The sequence below is a fragment of the Geospiza fortis genome, unplaced genomic scaffold (assembly GCF_000277835.1).
Source record: "Geospiza fortis unplaced genomic scaffold, GeoFor_1.0 scaffold428, whole genome shotgun sequence".
Taxonomy (NCBI): Eukaryota; Metazoa; Chordata; class Aves; order Passeriformes; family Thraupidae; genus Geospiza; species Geospiza fortis.
Genome location: NW_005054409.1, coordinates 668310 through 695460, shown reverse-complemented (window position 1 = coordinate 695460; position 27151 = coordinate 668310). Strand labels below are relative to the sequence as shown.

The 27151-nt window shown below is 45.1% G+C and overlaps 1 protein-coding gene across 1 annotated transcript in view; it reads left to right on the top strand.

The window, feature by feature from the left end:
• Positions 1–775: 775 nt before the first annotated feature.
• The window catches only part of CCDC3 (coiled-coil domain containing 3), a 34950-nt gene continuing 8574 nt past the window's right edge, over positions 776–27151 (top strand). Inside the window, exon 1 of the mRNA XM_005426298.2 lies at positions 776–949. Coding sequence (XP_005426355.1) covers positions 776–949 — 174 coding nt within the window. The remainder of the gene's footprint in view (positions 950–27151) is intronic.

The following is a 27151-nucleotide window of genomic DNA, read 5'->3' as shown; positions in this document are numbered from 1 at the left end:
AAAGAAAAGCCCGGAACACCAAACTCCCGTAGTATTCCAGCACATGCACAGGGAGCTGCTGTTGAGTAGCTCGTGGGTGCTGCTGCTTTTGTTGTTACGGCGGGACGGTCACGGAGCTGGAGGGAGGCCAGCGCGTTTGCCGAAGTTTGTCGTGGGAGTTTAAAACCCATCCCCAAATAGTCACCCGATAGCTTTCCATCGACTCTGCCGAGTCCCAGCCAGACCCTGAGTTTGGGCTCATCGAAAGAATAAGAAAATAAACCACAATGTGGGAACAGAGCCATCTCTGTGACCTTTCAATTTGAGAGCACTGCGAAATACTACTCAGTAGCTTGTTTTGAAATACTTCGTATATTCTTAGACTGGGTGCACGACAAAACTCATTTTGATGCTGTCTAGGCCTTAGTCTGCAGCAACATCTTTAAACACATTTTATTGACACAAGTTATTTATTGACTGCTTGAAGGAGTACTTAAACTCTGGGCTCAAGGGCAAAGTGATGCAAATTCAGTAGAAGCTATGACCCAAAATACAGATTTGCCTCCTTCATGGTGTCTGCAGGGAGGAAGGAGCAGTTTGGTCCTTACTGCTCCTGCCTGATCCAGTCCTTGTGGTGGAAATTGTCATTTTGGTGCCAGGAGAGCTGAGAGCTACTTGCAGGCTAAAAGTCTGTGTGACTTTTTGTCAAGCCAGGCTGAAGTATGACAGGTGACTTCTGCAGGAGAGAGAGTGCTGCTCATTCTCACAGTGGGCTGCCCCTGCAATCTGTTCCAGAATGGATGAGAACTACATCCTCCTGCCACACGGAGTCAACTTCCAGGAGGCGATTTTCCCTGACACCCAGGAGAACAGAAGAATGTTTGCCAGCCTTTTCCAGTTTTCCAACTGCTCGCAGGCACAGCACGTGCTGAGCTTCTCCAGTGACTGGGAGATTCAAGAGGACAACCGGGTAAGGGATTTGTTTGCTTTCCAGTGCTTGTTTTCAAAGTGGGCACAGGCATCCCCATGTCCTTTGTGAACATATGTACATGAATGCAGAGCAGCAGGTCCCTGATCTTCCTGTTCCTTGGGTATCACTAGCAAAGTAACACACTGGTGAGGAAATATTAAACTATTTGCAAAGCTGACCTCTGTGTTAACCTCTTCAGCTTCCCATGGACCTGAGCAAAGCTTGGTATCAACTTGTTCATGAAAATAGGTTAAAAATAGTATTACCTGTGATCTTTCCTCCCCCACCCAGATAATTTCTGGGTTTGTTATCTCTAGACCTCTTTTTTTAATTTCAGCTGAAATGCTCAGGAGCAGATCTTTGCTTTTGAACTTCTGTGTTGATCTCATGTAGTGAGAGCAGTGCCTGGACCATGACAGACTGTAAGGGATTATTCTTGCCTGACTCCACATAACAGCATAAACATCTACTGAACTAATCACCCTGAGCTGCCTTTGTAGCAGCTGGGGAAAAAAAGACTCTTAAGGGCACATTTCATGTGAGTGATGAGGGCAGGGTTCCTCGGAGGGATGCCAGCACTAACTTCTGAACAAGACACATGAAATATCTCTTTCTCCTTTCAAGGAAGGCCACAGAAAGCAGTTCACCCTCTAGGTGGTCCTCCCTTTAGAACACCCAGAGATGCCCACTGCTGGTGGCTTCTGAGCCCCTTTATGGGATTGTAGTGTGTGTAATAAATGCAGGATTTTAACAAATGCTTATTTGGCAGAGAGGAGCAACATGTTGTCATGTGTGTGCATGTTCTGGATGTGCATGTACTTTTGAGAAAGTGGAACTTGGGAGAGCTGGTTTAGTGCCAAACTTTGTTTTGTGAGGCTGGTGGCTTCCCCTGGTATCTGAGAACATTTTAAGCACCTCTCTAGGTCAGGATGGACAGGACAGGTGTCATTGCATGTGTCTTCTGTGGATTTACCCAAGGCATGATGTTTATGTATGACAGCAGATGTGTGAGTGGCTTGCTTGGGAGATGGATGGAGGGAACTCAGTAGCTGGCTGAGCCTTTTCCTTTCACCACCTGGCCAAATGCCAGCATACAAAGTTTGAGCTGCTGTGTGGCCATCTGGCCAGTGACACAGCTCTTCTCCTTGGGATGCCCCATGAGCAAGTGTTTTCTTGCTGCTGATATTTTTGAGGGGGGAGTGTGGAATGGTGCTGTTCAGATATATGGGACAGCAGCAGAAAGTGATATTTAAGAGGAAATTAGTTATCCTACAATTAAATTTAAGAGCTGTAACCCTGTCCAGGCAAGAAGGGGGAGGTGGAGAGCCCTGGTCCCTGCCCTGCCTCCTCCCTGCTCCCCAGTGCCACAAGCAACATACTTGTCAAGTAAAGGTGCTGCTGCTGCCAAATCCACAGATTTTTGTCCAGGGGAGCAAAGTGGCATTGGGAGGCCACCAGATCCAACTGTCTGCTGGTGATGCCTCTGCACTGTTTATTTTGTCATGCTGAGCTAAATGTGGGGGATCTTGATGGGCTGGTGCTCGTTTATGCCAGCAGTGAATCTCACCAGTCAGCCTTAATGGAAATGACCAGGCAGAAACCCCCAGGGTAAGTTGAGGCAACCCTCAGCATGTGTATCAGAAGTGCATTTCAGCTGCTGCACTCTTTGACCCGTGCAACTGTGAGCAGACTGGGGGGGATTAGAGCTGCTGCTCCCACTGCTGGGGCCGGGGGCTTTACACGCTTCAACCCCCACCCATCCAGGGACAAATTCAGCACAACTGATGGACACTTTGTCCAGCCCTCATAATGAAAAGTAAAAGCTTCCTCTGCCCCAGTTAAAAATAGCTGGGGCTGACTGTGCTCCCATTCAGCTCCTGCATCTGTGTTTGCCCAGCCGAGCGCCAGCTCCCGGCGCCTGCCTGCCCCAGCCTGGGAAAGGGATGACATTTCTGGCTGCTGCAATATTAGGAATTTGTTCCTCAGCTCTTCCCAGGTACAGCTCTCTTTATATCTCCCTCCTCTCTCTGCCTTTTTACCTGTAGTGGTGGCTTTCCCAATTGTCACTGTCTGCTCACATCCTGTCCCAGTGTGAACAATTTCCGTTTCTGAATGTGCTCGGCCGAGCTGCCCCATGCTGGCTCCTGAGCTGAAATCTGTGCTGTGTGCCAGCTTCGTGGCACAGACAGTGAACATCACTCAGAGCATTACCCTTGAAGTTTTTGGAAAAGAACCTCTTTGGGAGCCTGGGTGCATCCAAAGGGGGGTTCTGTGATGGTGTCAGGTTGGGAAGAGCTTGGACAGAGAGGGAAGGGTTTTCTGATGAGGCTCATGCTGTAGTGAGGAGTCAGGGATCTCACTAGCTGCTGTGTACTGACATAAATTGTTACTTAAAATACATCATGGATGTTTTGTGCAGTCAGAGAGGAGAGGTGGAAATGTTGAGACATTCTGAGCAGAAGGCAGCTGGGATGAGAGTCTCATCCCAGGAGTTCAGAGGTAGGGTCCTGCCTCCAAGTGTTGGAACAGCTGCATGCAGGGACAACTTAAAAAGCAGCAGGACAGAGGAGGTTTGGAATAAAGGAATGATGAAATTTTCTATTTACAGACAAATCCCATACTCTGAAAGTCTTTTGGAAACCTGCACTTGATATATTTCTGGGGTGGATACTTTAAGAGAGACTTAGGTGCTAGAAGCACGTGCAGTTGCAATTGATAATTTCTGTTTGCTGCTCTGGGATGCTCAGCCAGAATGTGAGAAAATCCCATGATGGATGAGTGTCTTTGCCTCATGTAATCCTACTCCAAGCAAGGGGTTCCTTCTGCAGGGTGTGCTTGAGCTGGCCATGGAGCAGGTGACCCCAAAGTGACCACTGACAGGTTGTCCTCCTGCTTGGCTCCTTGCATGCAGGCAGCCTTGTCTGGGCTGCCTAAGGGGTGAAATGAGGAAAACACTGACAGCTCCTTCTCCTCCTTCCAGCAAATGTGTCTGATGATGCAAAAGAGAGCAAAGAGATGTGCAGGAACTTTTTGGATGCATTGGGATGTGCCACCTGACTTTTCCATCATGGTAAAATACTTTTAATTTTCGGAAAGGCCCATGGTGTGTGATGAAAAGAGGTCAGATCCAAGGCACATCTCACTGAGTATAATACTTTCCTCATCCTGGGCCTGCTGCTTTGGCTGTAAGCTAATTCCAGCTGCATTTTTAAGCCCTTGCAGTCTGGGCTAAGAGCCAAATACTGCTTTCCATAGTTTTCCAATAACCTTACAATCTCATAAATTCACTCAGGCTCTTGTTCTGGCCATTTCAGAGTGCAATGATTGCTCCTGCCATTGTTTCTTTAGGCACTTGCATTTTGGCCTGCACGTTTGCAGAGGCAAATACTAATGTGGCTTCATCTTGACTGTTTGTCTCAGCCCCTTGGTGATGTTTGCAGATCTCTTGCTTTACTCCAGCTCGTTGTTGCAGTGGTTTCCACAAGGCTGTTTCTAAAACCAAGGGATGATGCAGTACATTGGGATTGAAATCTAGCCCCTCTGCTGAGTTTCACCATTTTAGTGCAAATCTAGGAGCTGTATTTTCTCCTTCTGGCCTTCTGCAGGGTTGTGTGATCTCATAAAGAGGACTTTGTTGCTTTGTCTGCACACAAGGGATTTCAGGAGAAGTGATTTGAGGTTTGGTGTCAATAAGGACAGTAGAAATCTCTAGCAGCACTTGTAGTTATCATTCAGAGGGGCTTGAAGTGGTTTTGTCTGCAGGTTGATAAGGAAATGTGTTCTTTTGGCCTCCCCCTTTATGTGTGCAGGAGAGCTGCAAAATGACCCAAGTGCATCACAACAAGGGACTGATGTCAAGGTGCCAGCCCAGTTGTGAGCAACAGTGACAGCGCTGAGATAAAGTCCATGAAATTAAGGAGTCCAAGAACTTCAATTAAGCCCAGAGATTGCAGGGGGAGACCATACCTTTTATTAAGCCTCTCTCCCTGCATTGACTCAAGCAGCAGAGCCACAGCCACGCAGTTATCTCAATTTATTTAGATGAATGGACTTGCCTTCTGAGAGACCTCCTGAGCTTTATCTGGAGGTATTATCTCTAATCATAGAGCTTTTATGAGAGTAGGCAGTGTCCCAAATAAAAAGCAAGGTAATTAGTGGGTTAGTCTGGCAGTCTACAAAGATCTGTTTAGCATCTTTGGGTTTGGATCTTCCCTGGTGGCACCATGGCTGCTGTAACAGAGTAATGACCTGACTGGGACACCTGAAAGACTTGGGAGCAGCTGGAAAGGGAACTAGATAAGAAAAGCAATGTAACTGCATAAATGGCCTTGCCATTACTGTGCAAAGCAAAAATTGAATTAAATTACATTCTCCCTCTGTGGAAGTAGAGGAAATACTTTCAGAATTATTTGTATTTTAGCAACTGCTGTGTGCATGGCCTGGGAGCCACTGGGTTGGGCGAATCCCTGAGCCCATCTGTGGGCAGCAGCACATCTGCTGGTCCAGCCTGTCTCTTCCCTGATGCTCTCAACCAGGTGAATGACAGAGAACCTCAGTTAGTGACGCTTCACAGCACCACAAGTACACAAGCCACAGAGAAATAGCCACTTGTACTAGAACTCCTTGCCTACCAGAGAAGGACTTGTTCATGTGATGTTTGCTACAGGGACTTGTTTTGATCCATCTCCCAGACAGCATGCCCCCAGAGAGGGGGAAGAAAGAGGGAAAGTTGGGGAAGTCCCCAAAAGGTTTCAGACCACCCTGATTTTGGAAGTGATTAATTTGTGATTAATTCATGTCCAGAGAGAGCCCGAGCTGCCTTGGATCCGTGGAGACCACCCTGATTTTGGAAGTGATTAAATTGTGTCATGTCCAGAGAGAGCCTGAGCTGCCTTGGATCCGTGTGCCAGAGGTTCCTGTGGTGGCTGAGGTGGATATTGCTGATGCCAGAAGTGACTGCTCTGTGAGTCTTGTCAATCCTGGCCACTAGGAGAACTAAGCTTATAACTGTGTTGTCCATGTTATTCACAAAATTAAAATGAAAAAGTAATATTTCTGTCTCATATTAAAGTTAAGAGCTTCTGCTCTTGCAGATTTCCCACTCTGCTCTTGAGTGCTGGGAGATGAATTTCAAGACTGGAAAATGCTGCCCATGGAGTCCAGAGCCAGCTGTTTTAGGAGAAGAAGCAGTCTGAAAATGGGCAGGTAGCATCCTGCACAGTTCTCTTTAATTCCCATGTACTGAGTTTTGGTGTTTGCTTGTGGCATGAGCTGCATTAGACATTCTCCCTTCTCTGGTCTTAAAGCACTGGGGAAACACAAAATAACCTCAGTTAAAAACTGCTACGTGGCAAGGGCAGTACAAAAAGACCTCAAAGTAGAATTGAAGTGAGGTCCAATATCTAGAGGTTTGAAAATCTTCTTTTACATGTGGTTTCTTGCCCTGCCATTGGTTAGAGGAGCTGTTTCTCCATGAGCCTAATAGCATGATAGAAAGTGCCATCACTTCTGGGTTGTTTTCATAGTGATTTACAGAGCTTTTGTTTTCCTCCCAGAAACCCACCCAGGGTGAACCCCCTCCCTATGATCTGTGTTTAATTTGAGTACATTTAAGCAATATCAGATGAAATGGAGAACTGCTGACAAGTGTCTGGAGCAAGGGAAGACCACGAGACAATTGATACATTTGGGTAACATCCCCAGGAGTCCTTTGGCACAGAAATGGAATGGATTCTTTCCCAAATCTTCACACCCAGGCTGTGGTAGGGGACACTTAGAGTTCTGACTGGCATATCCCTATCAGTTTTCTATCTTTCCACATACACACAGGCTCATAAAACACAGATTAAAAGATCACAAAGGAATACACAGTAGCCTTATCCACAGGATATTTCCATTGCATATGGTCTTTATAATATTTATAACACCCAGAAGGTGTTCTGAGCAGTGCTTCCTAGAAGAAAAAATGGGCAATATCTCTGATTTTCATTTGTTTCTTAGAGGCACATTATGTCTGTAGGTTGGCTGGTTTTCATACACAATGCAGGAGGGATGACCAGATGTAACATAGGAGCCTTGGATTTGGTATGATTTGTGAACAGTCAGGATTTGGGATTGAAAATGGAGCTTTTCCCCACCCATCTGAGCTCTTGTCCCCCATGGCAGCCATGGGGGGGTGGGTGCTGAGGTGAGACCCCCCCTTAGCACCCTCCTGGTACCAACAGGGGAGCCCCAAAGTGTCCCACAGCTCCTGGTGAACGTGTCTGGACCATTGCTGCCTATCAGGCATTGCAGATTGCTCCAGAGCACAGCTCTCTCTTGCTGTGTCTCAGGCACATCCAAGTACATAATATCCTTAAAAATATCCAATTTCCAGCTCACCAAGCAAGGAAATGCCAAGACAACCAGGAGTATGTGTGTGTGTGTATGTGCTGCTGCCTCCTCAAAGGGTGAAGCAGCAGTCCTTCCAGGAACTGGCAGGGAAGGGAGACCCACATGGCTCCAGGCCTCTTTTAATTATCCAGAGTCACACTTTAATGAGGTTCTGCCAAACTCTCTAATTCATTCCATATTTCATGGCACAAGGCTATCTGCTGCTGTACTTGAGCTTGGTGGTGAGCAGGCATCTGGCCGCAGCCCCAGGACACCTTTGGGGTTCTCTGCCTGGCTGGTGGCCACAGGGGCAGTTGACATTTGTAGGCTGAGCTCTGCATGTTGAGAGACACAAAGGTGGGGCTGAAGGGACCCTGTTGTCCCTTCTCTGTTTCAGATCCAAGGCTGTCTGCAGGGATGCCATAGCCTTGGGCTTTCCAGCCCAGACATGGCTTTTCAAGCCCAGCAGTGCTTTCTTAGCTGGATGAAGAGTTTCTTGGGAGGCCCTGACCTTTGGAAGCCTCTTAGCCAAGGGCCAAGGCACTCTGTAGGTAGAGGAGATGAGATTTTGATTGAGCTGGTCATGTTCCCTCTATGCTAACACAGAAGTGGCTGAGGGGGGTGATACCTCCCTCAGGGGGGCCAGGTTGAAGCCCACCTGAGCATCCACATGTGAAGATGGGCTGGGAATTGCAGCATTGTAGTGAGCAGTGGACCTCTCATCCATCTCCTCTGGAGATGACACTGTCATGGGAAAAGTGGCAACTAGTAGACATGAGGAGGCTGACTTGAGTCCACTGTCTCCTTCCCTGGGTGTGAGTGATACCTCTGCTTTCCTGCCCTCCTGTTGATGGCCTCCCCAGAGTGGGAAAGTGAGAAGGGACATCCCACCCCTGTGAAAGATGAAGGGAGAGGTGCAGGGAAAGGGTTGGTGCAGATCTGGGCTGTGAAATTGAGTAGTGCAGGATGCTTGAAAGAGTTTGTGTCCACAGCCAAATCGCCTTCCTCCGCAGAGGTGCTTCCTCCACTCAAGGTGCCCCCCAGATTTCTGAGACATGTTCCCCAAGGAGAAGAGTTGAGGCTCGTGTCCTTAAGGTGGATGTATCATCTTACTAACCCAAGGCAAAACAGAATATGCAGTCCAAAGAAGGAGATAATGTATTTTTTTTGGATCCAGTCATGCTTACAAGTCATACTTGTCCCATGACATTTCAGTCTCGATGGGTGGAGGTGCTGACTTTGCCTGGGAGCCACTGAAAGATGCTCAGATGAGTCCTGGATCCTGCTCACAGTAACAATGGGGCTATTCCAGTGCTTTGGCTGGGCTGGGAGCAGGAGGGGCAAGCAAACATCACATGGCTCTTCACCTGCTTGGATTTTCCTAGAGCTTGTTTTGAGCCAGCTCTTGGGGAATACATTCAGAATGAGTCTCAAGCAAGTTTTCTGGAACAATATCTGCCAAAATTAATGAGGGAGGTGCCCATATTATGTGTTGTTCAACCCAGTTATGGGAACCACCACGCCCTCCTGTAAATCTGTGAGTCTGTAGATGAATTGAGCGGGTTTTGTGTGCAAATTGATACTTTGTGTTGTCAGCAGGTGGAAAGGATGATTTGTGTAGATCAGCAGTCCTGGACCAGGATCTCTCCTAGATGATCCACCTCCAGGCACTGTGGGCAGACCTGTCCTTTGGGTTAGTTGCTGTTGGCCTTGAACCAGGGAAAGTATTTTCTTTGAATTCTTCTCTCTCTCCTGACGCACCTGTGAGATAGATACAGAAAAAGATGGAACAAAACATTTATTAAAATCAACAGTCACCAAAATCCAGCTGGCAGCTGGCAGACAGGACACCTGTGATGCTGGCTGTAACCAGATCAGCCATTGTGGCTTGAAAGGAGATGAGATCTTTTAATCTGGGACATATTATCTCCCAGCCCATGCATTTTGATGTTTATTTTCACAAATGACAAGCCAAGCTGGCTCTGAGGCAGCAGGAGTTCGAGTCCCTAATGGAAGCTGCAGACAGAGCCTTTTAAATCCTGCCTCCACCAGCCAAGAGCCTTTCCAAATTCCCCTGGAGAAGTGTCCTTGCCCTGTTGTGCTCAGCCAGGAGCAGCCATGTGGTGCCAGGCTTGGCTTGGCTGCTGGCCCTGGCAGTGCTCAGCCCCTTGCAGCAGCTAATGTGAAGTGACAAACCAAAGTGCCTGGTTTTTGGGGAACTGGGAACATATGGTTTTGGTGGACCAACTGCAGCTGGTTGCTGAGCAAATCATTGCAGGTGCCTCCAGCAGCTGATGCTGTGACTCCCTCCTCTTGCTGCCCCAGTCTGTCAACTTTTTTTGGAACAAGGCTGCTGCAACTGTTAGTGGAGTCATCAGTAAAAGGAATGACAGCAGGGAAAAATACACTGAGGGAGAGGCAAGTTTCCATGACACTGTAAATTACAAAAGCAAAATAATATGGCTAAAAAGCCAGGTCTGAATTTCTGCCCAAAAAACTTATGAGCTAGCAAGGAAACAAATATTTCCTGAGATCTGAAAGCACTTAATGGACTTTTTCTGCAGTATTTTTGCATCTCCTAGATCAGTAAGGAACCAGTAGCAACTGCAAGGGGGAATGTTGGTGCAGTGTTTTATATTGAGACAAGATGTGGGACTAAAATGCAAGCTGGTATTTACATACTGTTATCCTCAAACTGACCCATCTCCTTCACTATGTAGGGGCAGCAGGAGAGCTGTTCCCATTCTGCAGAGGTAAAAAAGCAAGGCAGGTGTGTTGGGCTCTGTATCCCAGTCCAGTGGCGACAATTCTTTTTGCTCCCAGATTCATGACCTCTGGGATTAGAAATAACTGTCTGAATTTTTTTTTTTTTTTTTTTTTGCCTGTAAACTTAATTGTTGAAATCCTGTGCCCTTCCATGGCTTCCAACCTTATTGCACAGGTTGTGCTGTACTTTGAGTAGGGAGTTTTGTCCAGGTGGGTTTAGCATGAGCAGCTGGGGGTTAATTGTTTATTCGACCAGAGCATGTTGGTGGTATAAAGTCCAGCTTCCTTCTTCAGGTGGATGGTATCTTGTATCCTCTTCATTTCCTCAAATGCAATGAGTTTATTGCCTTCGTTTGTCTTTGCTGTACACCCATTTCAGAGCACAATTGTTTGTTTGACTTTCTTTTTGTATTTCCAGAGCCTTTAAACAGGGTACAAACACAAATACGTTCTTCTGGATGTTGTTTATTAGATTTTTTTATTGTGGAAAATTATTTAAATGCTTAGCTGGATGGTGGCTGGGGAGAGAAAGGAGGGAAAGTCAAAGTGGAGGAACAGCTTGTACTGACAATCACTCAGGGATAGGAATAGAAATTCAGATGCTTTAAGTCCTAATTTCCCTTACATGGGGAAAGATAGAAATCCCATTTCAGAGCCTTTGAAGCAAAAACACAGCAGCCACATGCGCTCAAAATTCTCCATTTTGTTGCAGAGTGAAGAAGCTGTTTTCCACTTTTAAAGCAACATTCTTGGGTGTGGAAGATGATCAATAATGAGGAAGGGGCTTAGTCACAGTAACCATAGGGCACCTCTGCCACATGGCTGCTCATACTTTAAAAGAGTTCTGAGGTCTGGATTGGCTGGGAGAGAGTTTATTCATGGTCTATAAAAGTTGTCTTAAGTGAGAATCTGCGCATGGCTTATCTGTGGGGAAGAATCTTACTTGATCTGTAAGTACCTCTGCTGGAGATTTTTCTGTGAGTAGAGACAAAGAAAAAATAACATTGTAAATGAGAGAAAATGAAAATAAATCATGGGAATAGGAAATGAAGAAATAACCCACCGAAATGTGTGGCCCACTGATGTGGTAAAATCTTCATTATTTACAAAGTTTGTCTCTAGCTGGCAGATTGAAGTGGGTCAGAGGAGGACATTGGTTGGCTGGCTGGCTGCCTCTGGAGGAAGAGCCGTTGCACAGCTCATGACACGGCTCTGGGAGGGGCTTTCAGAGCCCTCTGTCCCTGTCCTGTTACTCTTCAAGCTGGGTGTTGGTGCTGCTCTCTCTGGAGAGGGTTTATGTCCCCCACTCTGTGGCTGAGCAGCTCCAGGAGGTACCAGGTAGCATCCAAAGCCCACCTCCATCAGCTGGATTCAAAAAGACAACCTGGAGATGAATTTTTCTAAAAGTCACTTCCAAGTTCTCTCTGCCATGCTGGATCTGAGTCCTAGTGTTGTGAAAAGCCTCTGAGAATTGGAAACAAACACTTTTAAGAAGGCTTTACAGAAGGGTTGTTACTACCGTCAATGATTTGGGTTTTGTCCTTTTACACATTTCAGGCTCAGGCATGTTTTGTTTGAGTTGAGTGAACGCTTCACTATCTGTCCCTTGAAATCCTAATTGAACCTGTGTTTTCTTAAGTCTTGGTTTCAAAGGGCAGAGGAATAAATGTGATTCTTGATTCTTTTCCCAAAGGTGTAGAATCATCGATTAAATGTGTCCTGGAAATAATAGTTTGTGCTCAAATCTTGCCTGCCATACAAAAAATGGCTTGAAACCATATCCAGTGACAAAACCCTCCTATATTGAACTGAAATATAGGGTCTGAAAGCAGCTGAGCTACTGATGGAAAATGTTGTGGTGCTTCCAAATCAGTGGCACTCTGCAGCTGCTGGAACACATCCTGTCCTCCCAGACAGTCATTGCTCAAAAAACACATCACAGATGTCGAGGATATGAAGGAGCAGAGACCTTCCATCAAAGCATCAGGCCAGAGAAGGGCTAAAAACAAAATCCCAGACTGGAGGCATCCCTGAGGCATTTGCCTGCCTGTTCTGTGTCTGGACTTCAGGATCAGCCTCTGGTCCTGCTCATTGTCAGAAACTCTGGAACAGGAGAAGTCTCCTGTGGTCTCTGCTAACGAAGTGGTGTTTATCACACTCTGCTAATTGCATTTGCCATGGTATTTACAGCATTTCCTATGTTGTGAAATGGAGAAATCTCAGGCTTGCCCAAGGCTCACTGTGTACTTTAATCTGCTCCTAAGCCAACACGTATCTTTAAATATTAACTCACACATTGGCAGTGTCCTGGGGCGGCCTCAACCCTACAGCTATGAGCTGGGAATGTGGCTACTGAAGTGTTAATGTTTGCTCTCAGTATTTATCAGATCCAGTATCCCTTTTTCCTTTTTCCTTTATTTCTTTTTCTTTTTCTTTTTCTTTTTCTTTTTCTTTTTCTTTTTCTTTTTCTCTTTTTTTCTTTTTCTTTTTCTTTTTCTTTTTCTTTTTCTTTTTCTTTTTCTTTTTCTTTTCTTTTTTTTTCCTCCTTGTCCTTTTCCTTTTCCTCCTTTACCTCCTTTACCTTCTTTTCCTCCTTTTCCTTTTCATTTTTCCTTTTTCTTTTCCTTTTTCTCCTTTAACTTTTCTCCTTTTCCTTTTTTCCTCTTCCTCTTCCTCTTCCTCTTCCTCTTCCTCTTCCTCTTCCTTTCCCTTTTCCTTTCCCTTGCAGTTTCATCTGCAGTCAGTATTCCTGACTTCTCTAGAGCAGCACAGGGATTTGGAAGTCCTCACACAGCACAGTGTGGGAGTGGAAACATCTCCTAATGTTGCCCCCACTGCAACATTAGCCCTACAAATATCTGTTTTCAGATTCTGCTGGCCTTTGGGACAAAAACAATATATTAATATATTAAGAACAGAGGTCATTTGAGCTCACACTGTGGTCTGGCCTTGGCCACATATGAACTTATTTGTGTCTAAAAGGGACTGCTGTGGTCTTGGGCCATTTATGCCACAACAGTTGACCATGACTATGGCTCTGTCTCACTGGCTTCTTTTTCTGGATACAGCAGTTCCAGCTTAGATTCGGTGGATGAGGAAAAGTCCAGAGCTTGAATCAAGCACTGCAACATGCCTGGAGTCCTCTTTCTGTATCTGTTGCTGTGTGGAGCAGGTGGCTTGAATTTGGCTGGAGCTTATGATGCATTTTGGAGTCTTTATCTTCTAGCTCATAAAGCTAGAAGGATAATTTTGGATAAAATTTGCTGAGTGCATGAAGGATGTAGAGTTTTGTTTTGTGGATTTAAATCCAATCTTCTAAATTGCTTTAAAGCAATTCCTTGTGTTTTGAAATTCTGAAACCTCTGGTTTTTTTTAAAGACCTGTGGTCAATCATGAACTGATTTAGGAAATGGTGCAAAGAAAAAAAAAATTAAAATGATGTTAGGAAAAGAAATAAAAAGAGAGGACACATATGTTATCAATACTCTACCAAAAGGGAACATTGTCTCTGACAAAGAAAGCCTTTAACTCTAAAGCTTGTAGAACAACTGGAATAATCTTTCTAATGCAGTCAACATTATTGGAGGTGTCATGGGGCTGCTTGAATTACTGCAACATTGATTTTGGGGCCTTTTCTGTTTGAACTTCAAGTATACACTGTAGATGTGACTCTGAACATGTTTTCCTATGCATTTTATGATAAATATTCTGACTTTGGATTGGCTTCTTGGTTGGATGTATTTAAGTATTAGTTGAATGGAATTAAGGAGCTTGTCTACTTCAGTATTAATGTGAGTTCAGTTAAAATGTGAGCAAAGATTGAATTTCATTGCATACAATATTCTGAAGGGCTTTGCCAACAGCAGAGTGGGGTACAGGAGTCCCTTTGTTAGGTGCTTTATTGTCAGAAGTTCTGAATTGCTGCAATGGCAGTTTTGCCAAAAGTTTTCTGAGGAAGTAGAGTAAAAGACTGTCAGCATTCTCCCCTGTCCCCACCCCAAGACCCACAGTATGCCAAGTGTTACTTAAGTCAGGTATCCATGGAAGAGTACAGGAAGAGAGTTGTAGCTGATGCCCTCCCATTCTCCAGTGTTTTAAGCTGAAGAAGTCTCTGTGGCGAAGTAATTTCCATATATTTATTTCTGTCTATATATTCAGTGACATCCAGTCAATTTATCTCCCATAAAGCTGTCCAGCCTTCTCTTGAAAATTTTATTGCCTTTCTGATTTGATTGCAAACTTTTTGATTGCTTTCAACCCGTTTCCTCCTTTATTATCTGATGCTCCCAGTTCTTCTGCTGGAAGATGCTGTCAGTCTCTATTTTCTCCCTGCATGGTTGTGTAGGTGTTTATCCTCAACCCTCTTAGAGGACAGGAGACTCAAAATTACAGACCAGTCTTAATGTCTGAGCCTCAGAGAAGGTTGTTCCTCCCCTATCCTGGACAGGAATCAGCTACTGCTAGCACTCTGCAATGCAAGAAAAGAGGGAGTAAAGCCCCTTCCCTGGCTGTCTGGGACCTCCCACTGCTATTGCCACAGGGAAATTTCAAAATTTTGCCTAGACTGTTGGAAGTGCCAACAGGGAAAGCAAATATTTGTGTGTAAGACTTAACCCCAAGAAGATTAAGTGCAGATGAATGTCAGTAGTGCCAGCAACCTGTGAGAGAAAGTGAAAACTGAGAAGGATGTAAAAACAGAACATAGTATGGAAAAAAAAAAAAGAAATAAAAAGAAAGAATAAAATGCAAAACAGATTAGAAGCAAATCAGGGAGAAGGAAAATTTCCATGAGGCTTTTTGCTTTCCCAAAAAGGACAGCATGAAGACCAGTAAGGCAATCATTGCAACAGGGGCTCATCAGTGTTAGCAGGTTGGGAGGTTCCAGGGGTGAGCACGAAGTAGGGAGGGGGTAGAAATGAGGGATGCAGCTTGATGGGATGCTGCATGGACAGTAGATGCCTTTGGGAACCAGGAAGGATCCTGGAGGCAATGAGTATCTTGCACAGTCTTTAGTTCCTACCTCTTCAGTCAATTGCTAGCTGGGGAAATGGTGATCCGTGGGAAGAGGTTTGGTTTTGTGAAGCTTGGCCCATGTTCTGTGGGAGGAGAGCTGTACTGTTTGGAAAGCATCCATCTCAGGAAAATCATAAGTAGTAGGGCTGTCTAGACTAGTCAGGAAGGCGTGAACAAATAAGCAGAGTAAAACAGAAGAAGAAGAGAAAAAAGTGTGATTCCTCACCTAGAATTAAATTAAGATGTCAGGAAAAAACATGACTCAAGGCTTCAAAGGCTGCAAACAGAAGATGTTCTTAGCTGGCTTTACTCTGAGGTTAACAAGGAGAGGAAATTAGATGTGCTCATCTCTGGATTTACGTGTTGCTGCTGGAAGCGGGCGGGGAGATGCGTGATAGGAATGCTACAATTAATTATTATAAATCTCTCTGTGTAACAACTGTGTGGGCAGCGTGCAGGTGTGTGTGAGGACCTTGGCAGCCTGACAAAAATGTAATTATCGGTTATGGAGGCAGCAGCGCTCAGTCCTTGGCACTTTGTCAATCAGCAGAGCGGTAATTAGCCATTGCTAGGGGCCACTGTGTTCCTCTGAAGAGGAAGGCAGAACCTCCTCAAACACCTGGATGTGGTCTGGGGGAGAGCACGGGGGGAAGTGTGTCTTACCTGGCAGACTGCAATTACAGCAACGATTTCCTGACTCAGAAATCTAACCAGAAGTATTCTGCCTTAAATATTTTTCTTTTTTGACCTACAGCTTGAAACTGGCAGCAATCTGTGTCCATATAACCCAAGCTAAATACAGTGGTTTTTTGAAGTGAAGTAGATCATTAATTTTTAGTTTGCCAGGGGTCATGATAGATTTTCTATCACTGAAAAAGAGGTTGTAACTCTTTTCTAAGATATGCACCTGCTGAAGTAGTTTGGTGAGCAAAGGGAATGACTTCCAACGATTTTATACAGGAAGTCTGATATAATCTGGTTTAAAGAGAACTGATTCTTGTTGCCCTCATTGCCTCATAGTGGACAGCATGTTATTTTCTAGTTTGGCTGATAGAAAATGTGGGGTTTGGGACTATTCTACATATAATGGAGAATTCAGTGTCCCTGCCCCAAAGCCCATTCTTAGGGATTTCCCTCCCTGTGGGTCATAGGAAATCATGTACTGCCCTGTTTACAAAGAAATCTGAACCACAGGAGTGAATAAGAAGCAGCCTTGAGAGGAGGGTCAGAAACTGTCCAAGGCTCCAACTTTCCAATTTCTGGAATTGGAGCTGAGGAGTCAGGGTGAGAAAAAGCATTGCTCTATGGAGCCTTTTAACGTTCCCCATCAAATGCAGTAAAACACACTGTAGAGCAGCTCTAAAAACAAGGGGAAAACAAAGGCAAATACATCTCTGACACAGAGTGACAGCCAAGAGGAGCTTGTCAGGCCTGGGTTCCTTCAAAGATGTGCACTGAGCCCTTTCACACTCAGTGCTGTTTGATGAAGGATTGAGGAAGTGGGAAGGCATCCAGAAAACTGTGTCAACTCAGCTGACACGGTGGAGTTTGAAAAGGAGCAGGAAGGAGATGGAGATCTGCAGCCCTGCTGACCTGCCACAGGGGGACACAGTGATGCAAAACACTGGTGCTGCTGGTGCAGACTGTGCTCAGAGGTGTCCAGCAGCTGTTGGAAGGAATGATGGAATAGCATCTTCTCACAGCTGCTACAGAGTTGGGTTTTCTTGGTCCTGATGGAACACAGAGACAGATTTTTGGGGTAGCCTTCAGGAAGCTCTTGACCCAGCTGGCTACAAGGAGTGAAAGTGCCCCACAACTCTCTATTGCCCTGGGAGACATGGACAATCTGTAACAGTGAATTGATTGTAATTTGTCAGAGCTGAGCAGAGCTGTGTCTTCTTCCTCTGAGCTTCTGCAAGCTTCACAGATGCTGTGTGAGAATTACTTGTGAGCTGCAATGCCTGCAGTGGTAAAACTCATAACACACACACACACAGGGTGAAGATTGAGGAGTGCTCATTTGTGGTTGCTGCAGACGTTGTTTGTCATGGCCATTACTGTAACTTTATTGTAATTTAACCACATTTTTCAAGTCCAGGCAACCCACAATTGTAACCACTGTGTCACCACCCAAGATTCAAAACTCAGCTCAGAATCAGTGAGGTTATAACTGCATATAAACCCTTCCTGCAATTTAACACCAAGGGGAGTTGGCACGAGAAGACACTTACCTATCTTCTCAGGTAATGCAGAATTTATTATAGCACCCCTCCCTTTTCCTCTTCCCTTTTATGTGGTTTTGTATAGCTCTCACAAACTGTGAGTTATACACAGAAAGCAAGGTAATAAATGAGTTTGAAATATGAAGCCACATTCAGAATTTTTTGGATGAAAGTAGCTTTGTTAGTTTAGGGTATTGGTCTGCTTTGAGAAGTGGTAGAGGTGGAACATTGCTTGTGAGATCTTCTTTCACCTGAACTTCAGGGGCTGAGCCCAGTAATTGGATCAACTGATATTTAAGTTGAATTATCCCTATAATTTTTGTGTTTCTTTATTATTGTTACATATGCATCAGTTCTAATTGACTGAAAAGTTTTTTTGAATAATTAAGCTTTGAAATACCTGGGAATTATTCCCTCAGCAATCAAAGGATGTGACATGCATTTTCAACAGTCTTCATTAAATTTTCAACAGTCTTCATTAAATTTAAGTCACTAATGTAAAACATGAGTTTACACCTTCCCAGCAATGACACCCCTGACTCCAAAAGGCAAGACTAAGCTGTCATGAGCTGTTGGACAGATGGCAGCTTCTTTAGCTGCTACCACATTACTTTTGTTCTCTTTTCTGCTGCTATATTCAAATTGCTGCCTGGCCATGTAAGGAGGACTTGGACTCACAGCCCAGAGTCCATAGCAAAACATCTTCTCTGGTCTGTCACTCTCCAGCCCCAAAACCAAAAGGTCAGCCACACTTCTTGGCAATTCTTAGTGGATCTGAACATCTGTGGAACTCAGTCCAGCTCCAGCCTCAGAGTTGTTCTGGTTGTATCTCAGGAGCTCACTTCTGAACTGGAGTGTCTAAACAATTTTTACCTGGCTTTAAGGCATGGACAGTGATTAGCAGAGCTGGGAGGCAATGTCCTTGTATCTGCTGAGTTCCTTTTGCTGCTAGACATCTGCCTTCCTTCCCATGTAGCTCTGAAACCAATATGCCTGTCTGTCTGTCTGTATTTCATGTGTGGTATTGTGGAGAGAGCTCATTACAGAGAAGCTCAAGTGTAGCCAGCACTTAGCTGCAAGTGCAAACATATCAGGAACGTCTGTGTTGCATTAGGATCTTTCCAGAAGACATTGAAACACAGCCAAGGTGGCTTCATAGGCTCAGTGTTCTCCCAGCACTTGTTAGTTCAACTGCTTTTAAAAAAATGTAGGAATTTGGGAGAGCATGGATGTCAGCATCAGTAAAGATTTGCAGTGCACCAAGTGGCAGGAAATAGGTGAGTTGATTTAGAGCTCAACCAGCCTTCTTACTTGAGCCTTCTAGAGGAACTTCAGGGAGAGAAATGTAGTGAGCTGTGGTAGGAGGTGGCTCTGAGGAGGCACTAGCTGCTGTTTCTGAGTTATAATTGGATTTCACAATCCCAGAGCTGCACTGCACATCCATCCCCACCTCCTGTCCTCAGCTGAGTTATGAGGGGCTTCCACCAGCCCAGTGGAACACCTCCCGAGCCTGGAGCTGGCCCATCAGGAAGGATGAGAGGCAGATGTGAAAGCAGTTGCATTGCAGGCTTTGCAATGGTTGTGAGGTCTCCTGCTTAAAATTTCCCAAGCCATGGAGCTCAAGCAAAGCACCTGAGGGAACAAGAGGTGTCTTAACTTGCCAGATGTGTCAAATCAGTGCATTCTCCATCCTGAGAGGGAAGGAGTCTGATGAGTAGGAGACACATGATTTTGCTTGACAGCTGTTGGTTCAGTTCATAGAGAGGTTTTGCTGCACAATGAGTGGATTCCTCCTGGAGGAAACACAGCCAGACTGCTGCAGATGCCTGGATGGTGTGCACCAGCTCCTAATGGGAACATGAGGGATCCACAGCTGGTCCTTCACACACCTTCTGAGCCCTCTCCCTGTCTGTTTGCTCACCCCAAACACATCTAGAGCTTCAATCTACAGACACATTCCTCTTGCTCCAATTGACTTGCTCATGTGGATGCAGCCAACAGCACAAGCCTTTTTGGGGTGTCTCACCTGAAACATTGAGTTTTAGGCATGCAGGTCTCTCTGTGGGTTTCTGGAACTTTCAATTACTTGTTTCTTCTTCCTCTCTATTCTTTCCTGTAAGCCTGTCCATCTGACACCTGCTCTGGGCACCTTACTGTTCAGACATGGGTCAGCCCATCAGGGTCTGGCATGGCAAATGTGACAGAAGATGTGGAAAAGTACATCATCCATGGCTTAGTGAGGCATTTCTGTGTCCTTTTGGCAGAAAACATGAACATCATACCTTCCAGCTGACCAGCACTGAACTGAATAATCTCAGGAGATCAGGAGCATCTTTGGAAACTTAAGGCATTTGCTCTTAAGTTTCCAAAAGCCTGATGTCTCAAGCAAAACTCAGATTTGTTTTATCCACAGGCAAGTGCAACCTCTGCTTCGCTCTCAGTTTGCATCCAAAGCATTAAAAAACCCCCATGGGTTCATCAGCATGTTCATGAGTTTTTAGTAAGCTGGGATTCTGCTTTGTGACAGCTCTGTTAGGCTGACATATGTTCCTGCCCTTTCCTTCTGTGCAGGAATGTGTCTCTTCATTTCCATGAAAACCTCCATGGTGAGGAGTTTCCGTTTATTCCTGCACATATCCTGAATTGCTTCATAAAAGTCACTGAGGATGAGAGCTGGAATTATCTTCAGCTTTTATAACTTGGCTAAAAAAGTCTGGCTGCAAGCTAAATCTTCACGCATAAATCTCAGCCAGGAAATAATTTAGTTTCTCTCTTTCCATCAAAACAGCAAACAACTCGGCCCACTCCCAAACAGTTGCAAAGTTCTCAATGGTAAAAGGGTATTTTAGGAAGGGATTAAATAAAGAAATGTTACTAAGTGGCAGAGTCTCTAGGGTGGGGAGAATGTGGAAGGAAAAACATTTGGAATTATGCAATTTATCATGATTTTTTTCTGTTTGTTTTTCTTCACTTGAAATGCCTCACAGATATCTGGAGGGAGCGGGATAAATCAGTTTGGTTGACTTTCAGTAACACTGAGTGCCATGAGAAGGGTAGGTGCTGTATGCCAGTACAGGGATGTACTTATTAACAGGATTACACACAGCAAGGCAGAACTGAGACATCACCTGGATGGGGCTCAGATTAAACAAATTGGTCATCCAGTTTTATCAGTTGAGTTTGTGCTGCATTTTACATGTACTAACCCTAAACCACATGTGGCTGATGAAGAGAGGCCTCAAATATCTGCAGGAAAGGGTCTTTACCATTCCCTCCAGAGGCTTAGTGCCACGTTCTTGCTGTGCTCTTCCAGATTAGCTCACACTCCCATTGATTTCTGACCTAGGTAATGAGTGAGAATAAAAGTTTTTTTCCATTCCTGTAAGAATGTATTCTTCTGCTGGCTTTTCTGCTCATTTACTGACCCTTAGGTCCAGAATAATGAGAGAGAGGAATGACCATTACCACGTTGTTGCCTAACCACTCACACCCATTTTGTGGGTGAATGGTGCCTAAGGAATGGTCTGTTTTGTTTTCCATGGCCCAATAAAGGCAGTTGCTAGAAGTTGTCCCTTTGATCATGCCTGAAACCTTGGTCTTAGGACCATTAGCATTGCTCATGTATCTGAGCCATGTTCACAAAACCAGGATTTCCCCCTTCTTGGATAATGTGGACTTAAATGCCTTGATCAGTGACACAGAAAGATACAATTTTTATGTTGTAAACTTGTATTGACTAAATCCCTCAATATTGAAAGCTCCATTAATCACATGGTCCAGTGATGGGCAATTTGTCCAGGATCCTTACTGAGCAATATGTTTCAGGAGACAAGAGAGCAGTTACGGGCAATGCCTTCCAGCACCTAAGAAAAAACATGGTTTCTGGGCTCATAGTCTGAATTTGCACAGAGAAGCACTGTGGCCATTCTGCATGCAAGTGAAGTGAAGTCCTGGCTCTGCTTTTGCTCCTGTCCCATACACACTACTCAGGCTTTGAACAGAGACCTTCCTGGATTAGGTTATAATGACTCAGAGACTCTATAATTACAGTTGTTCTGTAATCCCCATTTTTGGAGACAAGGAATGGAAGCACAGGGAAGCTGTTTATTGGACCAACTTGCCCCTGACTGGCTATTGTCCTCACTGGAGTGGAGACCTCCAGGCCCATTCCTCTGATTAGGACAAGGATTTTATCTGCCCTCTCTGATGAGGTGTGAAGTGTGTGTGTTGCTTAATGAGAACAAGCTGTTCAGATAACACAGCTCAGAATGATAGAGGTTTTGTTCTTCCAACATTATCATTACCAAAAGACAGGGCAAGTGTCCTCATTATGGGACTAGACTGGAGCCCAGGTCCTGATTTCCTCAGAGTGGGTTTTCCTTTTTTTTTTTTCTTTTTTTTTTTTTTTGGTCTTTTTTTTTTTTTTTGGTCTTTTTTTTTTTTTTTGGTCTTTTTTTTTTTTTTTGGTCTTTTTTTTTTTAATTCTGTGATGTTAGGCAGTTTTTGTAGAGTTGTGGGGATGGTGACTGGGGTGGGTACTGTGTTACTGCAGGAGGGATGTGAGGCAATTCAGATCATCTGCTCCTCAAGGCTGTCCGTTCCCTGGCCCTTGCTATTGCTAAAGTGATGCAACACAAAGCTGGTGAAAGTACAGATAACTTCTGTGTCAGAGAAATATGGGAAAAGCATAACAAATTCCACAGAAGAATTTTGGACTGATAGAGAAAATTAATTTCATAATCACGTTTAAAGCCTGTGCATACACAAACAGTAACACAGACTTACAGGGGGAAGCATTTACTGCCTGTCCCTAAGTATTTGGCCAGGAACAATAGCAGATTTTGCAGGTAAAAAGACAGAACAGCAGGATATTATGAGATTTCTCAGACCTCAGTGCAGTTATTCACAAAAAAGCCAAACCCCAAGGTAGTCCATGATTGAACTGTAGCTCTAAGGTATCGCCATGTGCTCACTGTGCAGTGGTGTGGCACTTGCAATGTAATTATCTCTCTCCAGCACAATTATTAACATAGGATTAAACAGTTGAGAGCCACCACTGCAACATTAACCAGCAGTGGAGTGTGTGCTCTGTAATTTAGATGCTTGGAGGGAAGAGTTCACCACAGGGCATCCACCAGCCCTGTGAGCATTTTGTCCTGTGTAACTGTGGCTGCAATCCTCCTTCTCCTGCAGTCAGGCAGAGTGCTCCAGGCTTGTGTGTATGGGGAGCCCTGACTCATGCTGCCCTTATGACCTTATTTTCTGCAGGCATTGCAGCCAGCCCTGTGTGAAAAGCTTTTCCCTGTATAAGGCAGTAAGTTGTGCAGCACATGGTGGGAGTTTCTGGTGCTTCTGTGTCTGTATGAAACTCAACAACAAAGCAGCAGGGAGAGATTTTGGCCACTAAATATGACATTGGATTTAAAATATGATCCTGTATTTCCCTGACCCTGTATTTTTGTTGAGAATTGAAATACTGACCCAGGAATAGAAGCTGATCTGAGGAATTGTACTGGAGTGAAAACAGCTTTTGTTTCCTATAGAAACAGTCACTAATGCCCCGAGTGCTTAGGGCCATCTGAGCACATGCAAGCAGGAGGGTGGTTCCCTAAATACCACATCTTTCCACATTGAAAACTGCCTATTTGCCAAATCCTGCCATCTTCAGGGTAGCCTGTTGCCCATTTATCTCACCCAGGGTGGTCTGGGGCCCTTTCAGGATTTCCAGCCCATGCAGCAGCCGGAGCTGTGGACAGGCTGCTCTGGGCTGCCTGGTGGGACAGGAATATCTATGAGTAGCAGTGAGCTCCCATCAGCCAGATGTTAGTGCTTGGAGCTTGTTGTTCAGAGCTGCTGATCAGTCTCTCAGGCATTTGGTCCCTTTCTCAGCACTGACATTATTCAGAGAGTGCCTGCACATCACAGATGTTTGTTTTTCCTTCCCTTTGTCTTTGCTTCTTCAACCTCACCAAGGCTTTTCCACTTCATGCCGTTGCAACTTGTGGCACTTCCGTGGCGGAATGAGGGCTGGACCTGGTGCTCAGCCCTGCTGGCATGGGGCACAGCAAACAGCTCCTTGCTGAGCTCTCCTCTTTGCCCTGGGCTTGCAGAGCAGCTCAGGAGCAGATGCAGATGCCTTTTGTCAAGCCCTTGTGTTTCACCCAGCCTGACTTCAATGCTGCTGCCGTCATTTCCATGCAGGATTCACAAATCCCTTCCTGCTTGCAGGGAAAGGCTTCATTAGAGCCTCTTGTCCTGCTCCTGCCATGGCAGGGGTGTCTCCACGTGTGCGTAAGCGTCGTGCTGGAGTTGTTTCCGTACCATTCAACTCAGTTTCAGTGCCTGATTCCCTGCTCTAAATTAGTTCCTCTGACTCATCCTCCAGAGGAATTTCTGTCCCTGTAAAGACTGTAGAAAAAGATCAGAAAACCAATGTTTTCTACCCAGGATTAAGGTTACCTATTTTAGCAGGGTGATGCAAAGACCACCACAAGGGACTCACCAAACACAGAAAAATACAAGCCTGAGTGTGGTCCTTGTGCTTTTCTGGACCCAAATAGACTTGGGAAATAAAGTGAAATGTCTCCAGAAGTTCCTATGGATGCTCAGGAGAGATGTGAACATTCCCCCTCCCCAGTGGCACCATAGGGCAGCAGGTTGCCCCTGGGCACCTGCAATTCCTCTTTGCAATCCCAAAGCTGTGCACAGCAGCAGGGCACGCTCAGGGCTTCCAGCTGAGCCTTCAGCCAAGGAAATCCTATCTGTTTGTAAAGGCAGCTGGGCTGCAGCAGCTTGTGTGCAGTGTGAAGCCAACACATCCAGAGCAGAGGGATTTATAGGGCAGCTTGACTTTTATAGATGTTGCATTAACTTTAAACATTTGCCTTTCTCAGCGTGGGTTCTCCCCCTGTGCATACAAGTGCCCCTGGGTATGATATATTGTCTGGGGAGGAGGCATGGCCTCAAATTACACTAAATGTCCATTTCTTTGCTTTCTTGAGAGGCAGCATTTAGTGCATTGCAGTCACGCTGTGGCTGTTTGCCAATACCCACCCACAGCCTGCTGGGATTTGCTTGGCTTCTCTCTTTCCCCATTTTGACTTATAGGTGACAGAGAAACAAAGGTTCTCTTCATATTATACATAGCATTTATTTTATTATATATTTACGGATCCCAGTTCTTCCCTCCTCAGGGACAGAGGATGTGGGCTCTGAGCATTTGTGCTCTGAACCTGCTGAGGGGTACAGGGGGGTCTGGCATGGCCTCACCCCCTGGAGGTTCTGAATTCCTTAACACCTTAATCAACCTTGTTTTCATGTGTCCCCTGTTCTCCCACAGTCCATATCTCCCACCTGCTCTTCTGTACCCCTTACATCCATGTTTAATTAAACCTCACCTTACAGACATCCCTGCAGCACTTGCCACACCAAAACTTCAGTCCCCTCTGTCAGGAGTCCTGGGGAACTCCACAAGTTGTAAAACATTAGACTGAAGTAAATCATACTTAATGTAAAGACTCCAAACTGGGTATAACGCTACTTTAAACCTGTGTTGTTCTCATGCAAATTATTAGTGCTAAAGATAAATATTTTTCTTCACCATCTGATTCTGGTTCTCAGTTTCTGCTGCATCTGGGGATGGTATATTTGGATATACTGTATTTCCCTCTCTGCTACTGTGCTATAAGGTGTGTGCCCTCTACTTGACAGAACACTAAAATAAAGGAGGTTTCTAGAAGCTGTTGTAACGCAAGGTAAAGGTCAGTTCATTCAAAAATTTCAATAAATAGGAGCAAATCATAAGATGCTGTTCTGCTCTGATCAGCATTTTCTCATTTCCCTGAGTTCCCATCAGTGAGAAGCAAGGACACAATACATTTTGATTTTGGGTCTTGCTGGTTTTATCCCTTCCTTGGTATTTAATTAGTTCTCTGTGTGTATGTGTGGGGGGAATGGTGATCTAATCCTGTTGAAATACAAGCCAAGTAAAACAAGTTTAGATGGAGACATGGTCACATAGCAACTTTCAGCCAGAGAACAATACACTTGGGATAAGGTATATTAGCAAAGTAGTTTTAGGCATATCAGACCTAATTGGTTTTATTGTGAGAATAGTAATACTAGATGGGAAAAAAGCTGAGTTGAAAATTAAAGTGGATAGCAAGTTTTGGTAACTTTGGTAGCTGTGGTGATGGAAAGGTTCTGTACATATTGTTGGGGAAAAAAGCCTCTCACAGAGACTTTTGAAGCCCCGCTAAGACCGCAATAATTTGTCCCTCCTCAAAACATTTTCTTTTAAGCTCAGCTGGATAGTGCATTTTAACATTCAGGATCATTTGCCTATGACTGAGCAGCTCAATCCAGACCTGCCCTGTGTGCTCCTGACCAGGAACAGCTCAGAGGTGTATTTGGAATACCCACCAGCCATGCTCTAGGAACAACGGCAGAGGCTGCATTTGCTTGGGTTGTGTTTCTGCCAGGGGCTATGTACAAGTCACAAATGGGATGGGACTGCTGAGGAACGTGCCTTGAGCTGTTTTATTTTCCAGCATCACTCTCATTACATGGTTATGACAATGGGAAGATGCCATCAGCTGACATCAGGCAGCAGACCAAGAACTTAATGTTACAACTTACTTTCTAAGTTTTTTGACCAATCACACAAAGCAAAAGCACATTGACAGTAGTTCTATCCACTATAAAAATACAGTAGTTCTAACCACTATAAGCACAGGTACCTTTGGTTAAAACAATGCTTGCTTATTTCAAATACAATACCTGCTTGTCAGCCTTAAAACACAATGCACAGATCTCCATTATTAAGCTTAAAACTTCCTAATATCTCGCTAGATAAACTTTTCTGTAGCTTAGGGAATTATTCTAGACAAGTGTTAATACACAGACCATTGTTCTATTTGTCCTTGCTTTTCTACTTTTTAAAGAATTTTTCTGCTGACCTATCTCATGGCTACTGCTTAGCTCTAATGACAATTCTGCTGTCTCTAAGGCTTGCCTTTTGCAGCTTTCCCAAAACCCTCTGATTTTATGGATTCCCACAAGCTGCAGAGCCTGTGAGCTCGCTGTCCTTGCCATGAGCTCTGTGCATGCCCTGTAGCAGGGGTGAAGAGCCAGGAGTGGTGTCCTGGCTGCCACCTCTGCTTTTGTACACCATGGAGGCATGTGCCACCCCACGGTTCCTTACTCCACTGGCCAGCCTGAGAAGTTCTGGTGGAGGGAGTCCGAGGAGGGTGATGTGAGTCTCAGCAAAGAGGCTGGCAGAATAAACCCTGTGAGGGCTCCAAGACCCTCTGCTTCCCCAGCCTTGACCCAGGCACACATTGGTGGGAGCGCTGCTGGGGCTGGGAGGCTCCTGGGAATGCAGGAGGCACAAGGGATGGGGCAGGTGGGGCTGAGCACTGAGCTCAGTGGAGGAGCAGGAGCTCTCTCGGGGTCTCTAGCTGGTCAGAATGACCCCAAGATACGTTAGAAAGTCTCTTTTCCCAGCCCAGCCCTTGAAGAAGGAGCCAGAGCTCTTCAGTTCTTGGTCTCGAGGTTGTTTATTGTTTCTTATCTATAAAATTCTTTCTCCTGTCCAGCCGAGGTCCGCTCAGCAAGACAGTCCGAGGCACTCTGCCTGCCCTGGGGCAGTGTTATCTTCTTATACTAATTTTGTATTTACAATTACTTTCCAATACCTATCACCTGTGTTAGACAGTGAGCTTCTACTCTAAACCAATCTAAAAGTGCCAACATCACCCAGAAGATGGAGGCCAAGAAGAAGAAGGAGAAAGGCTGGACATGCCCAGATTCCTCCATCTTGCCCCCTGAA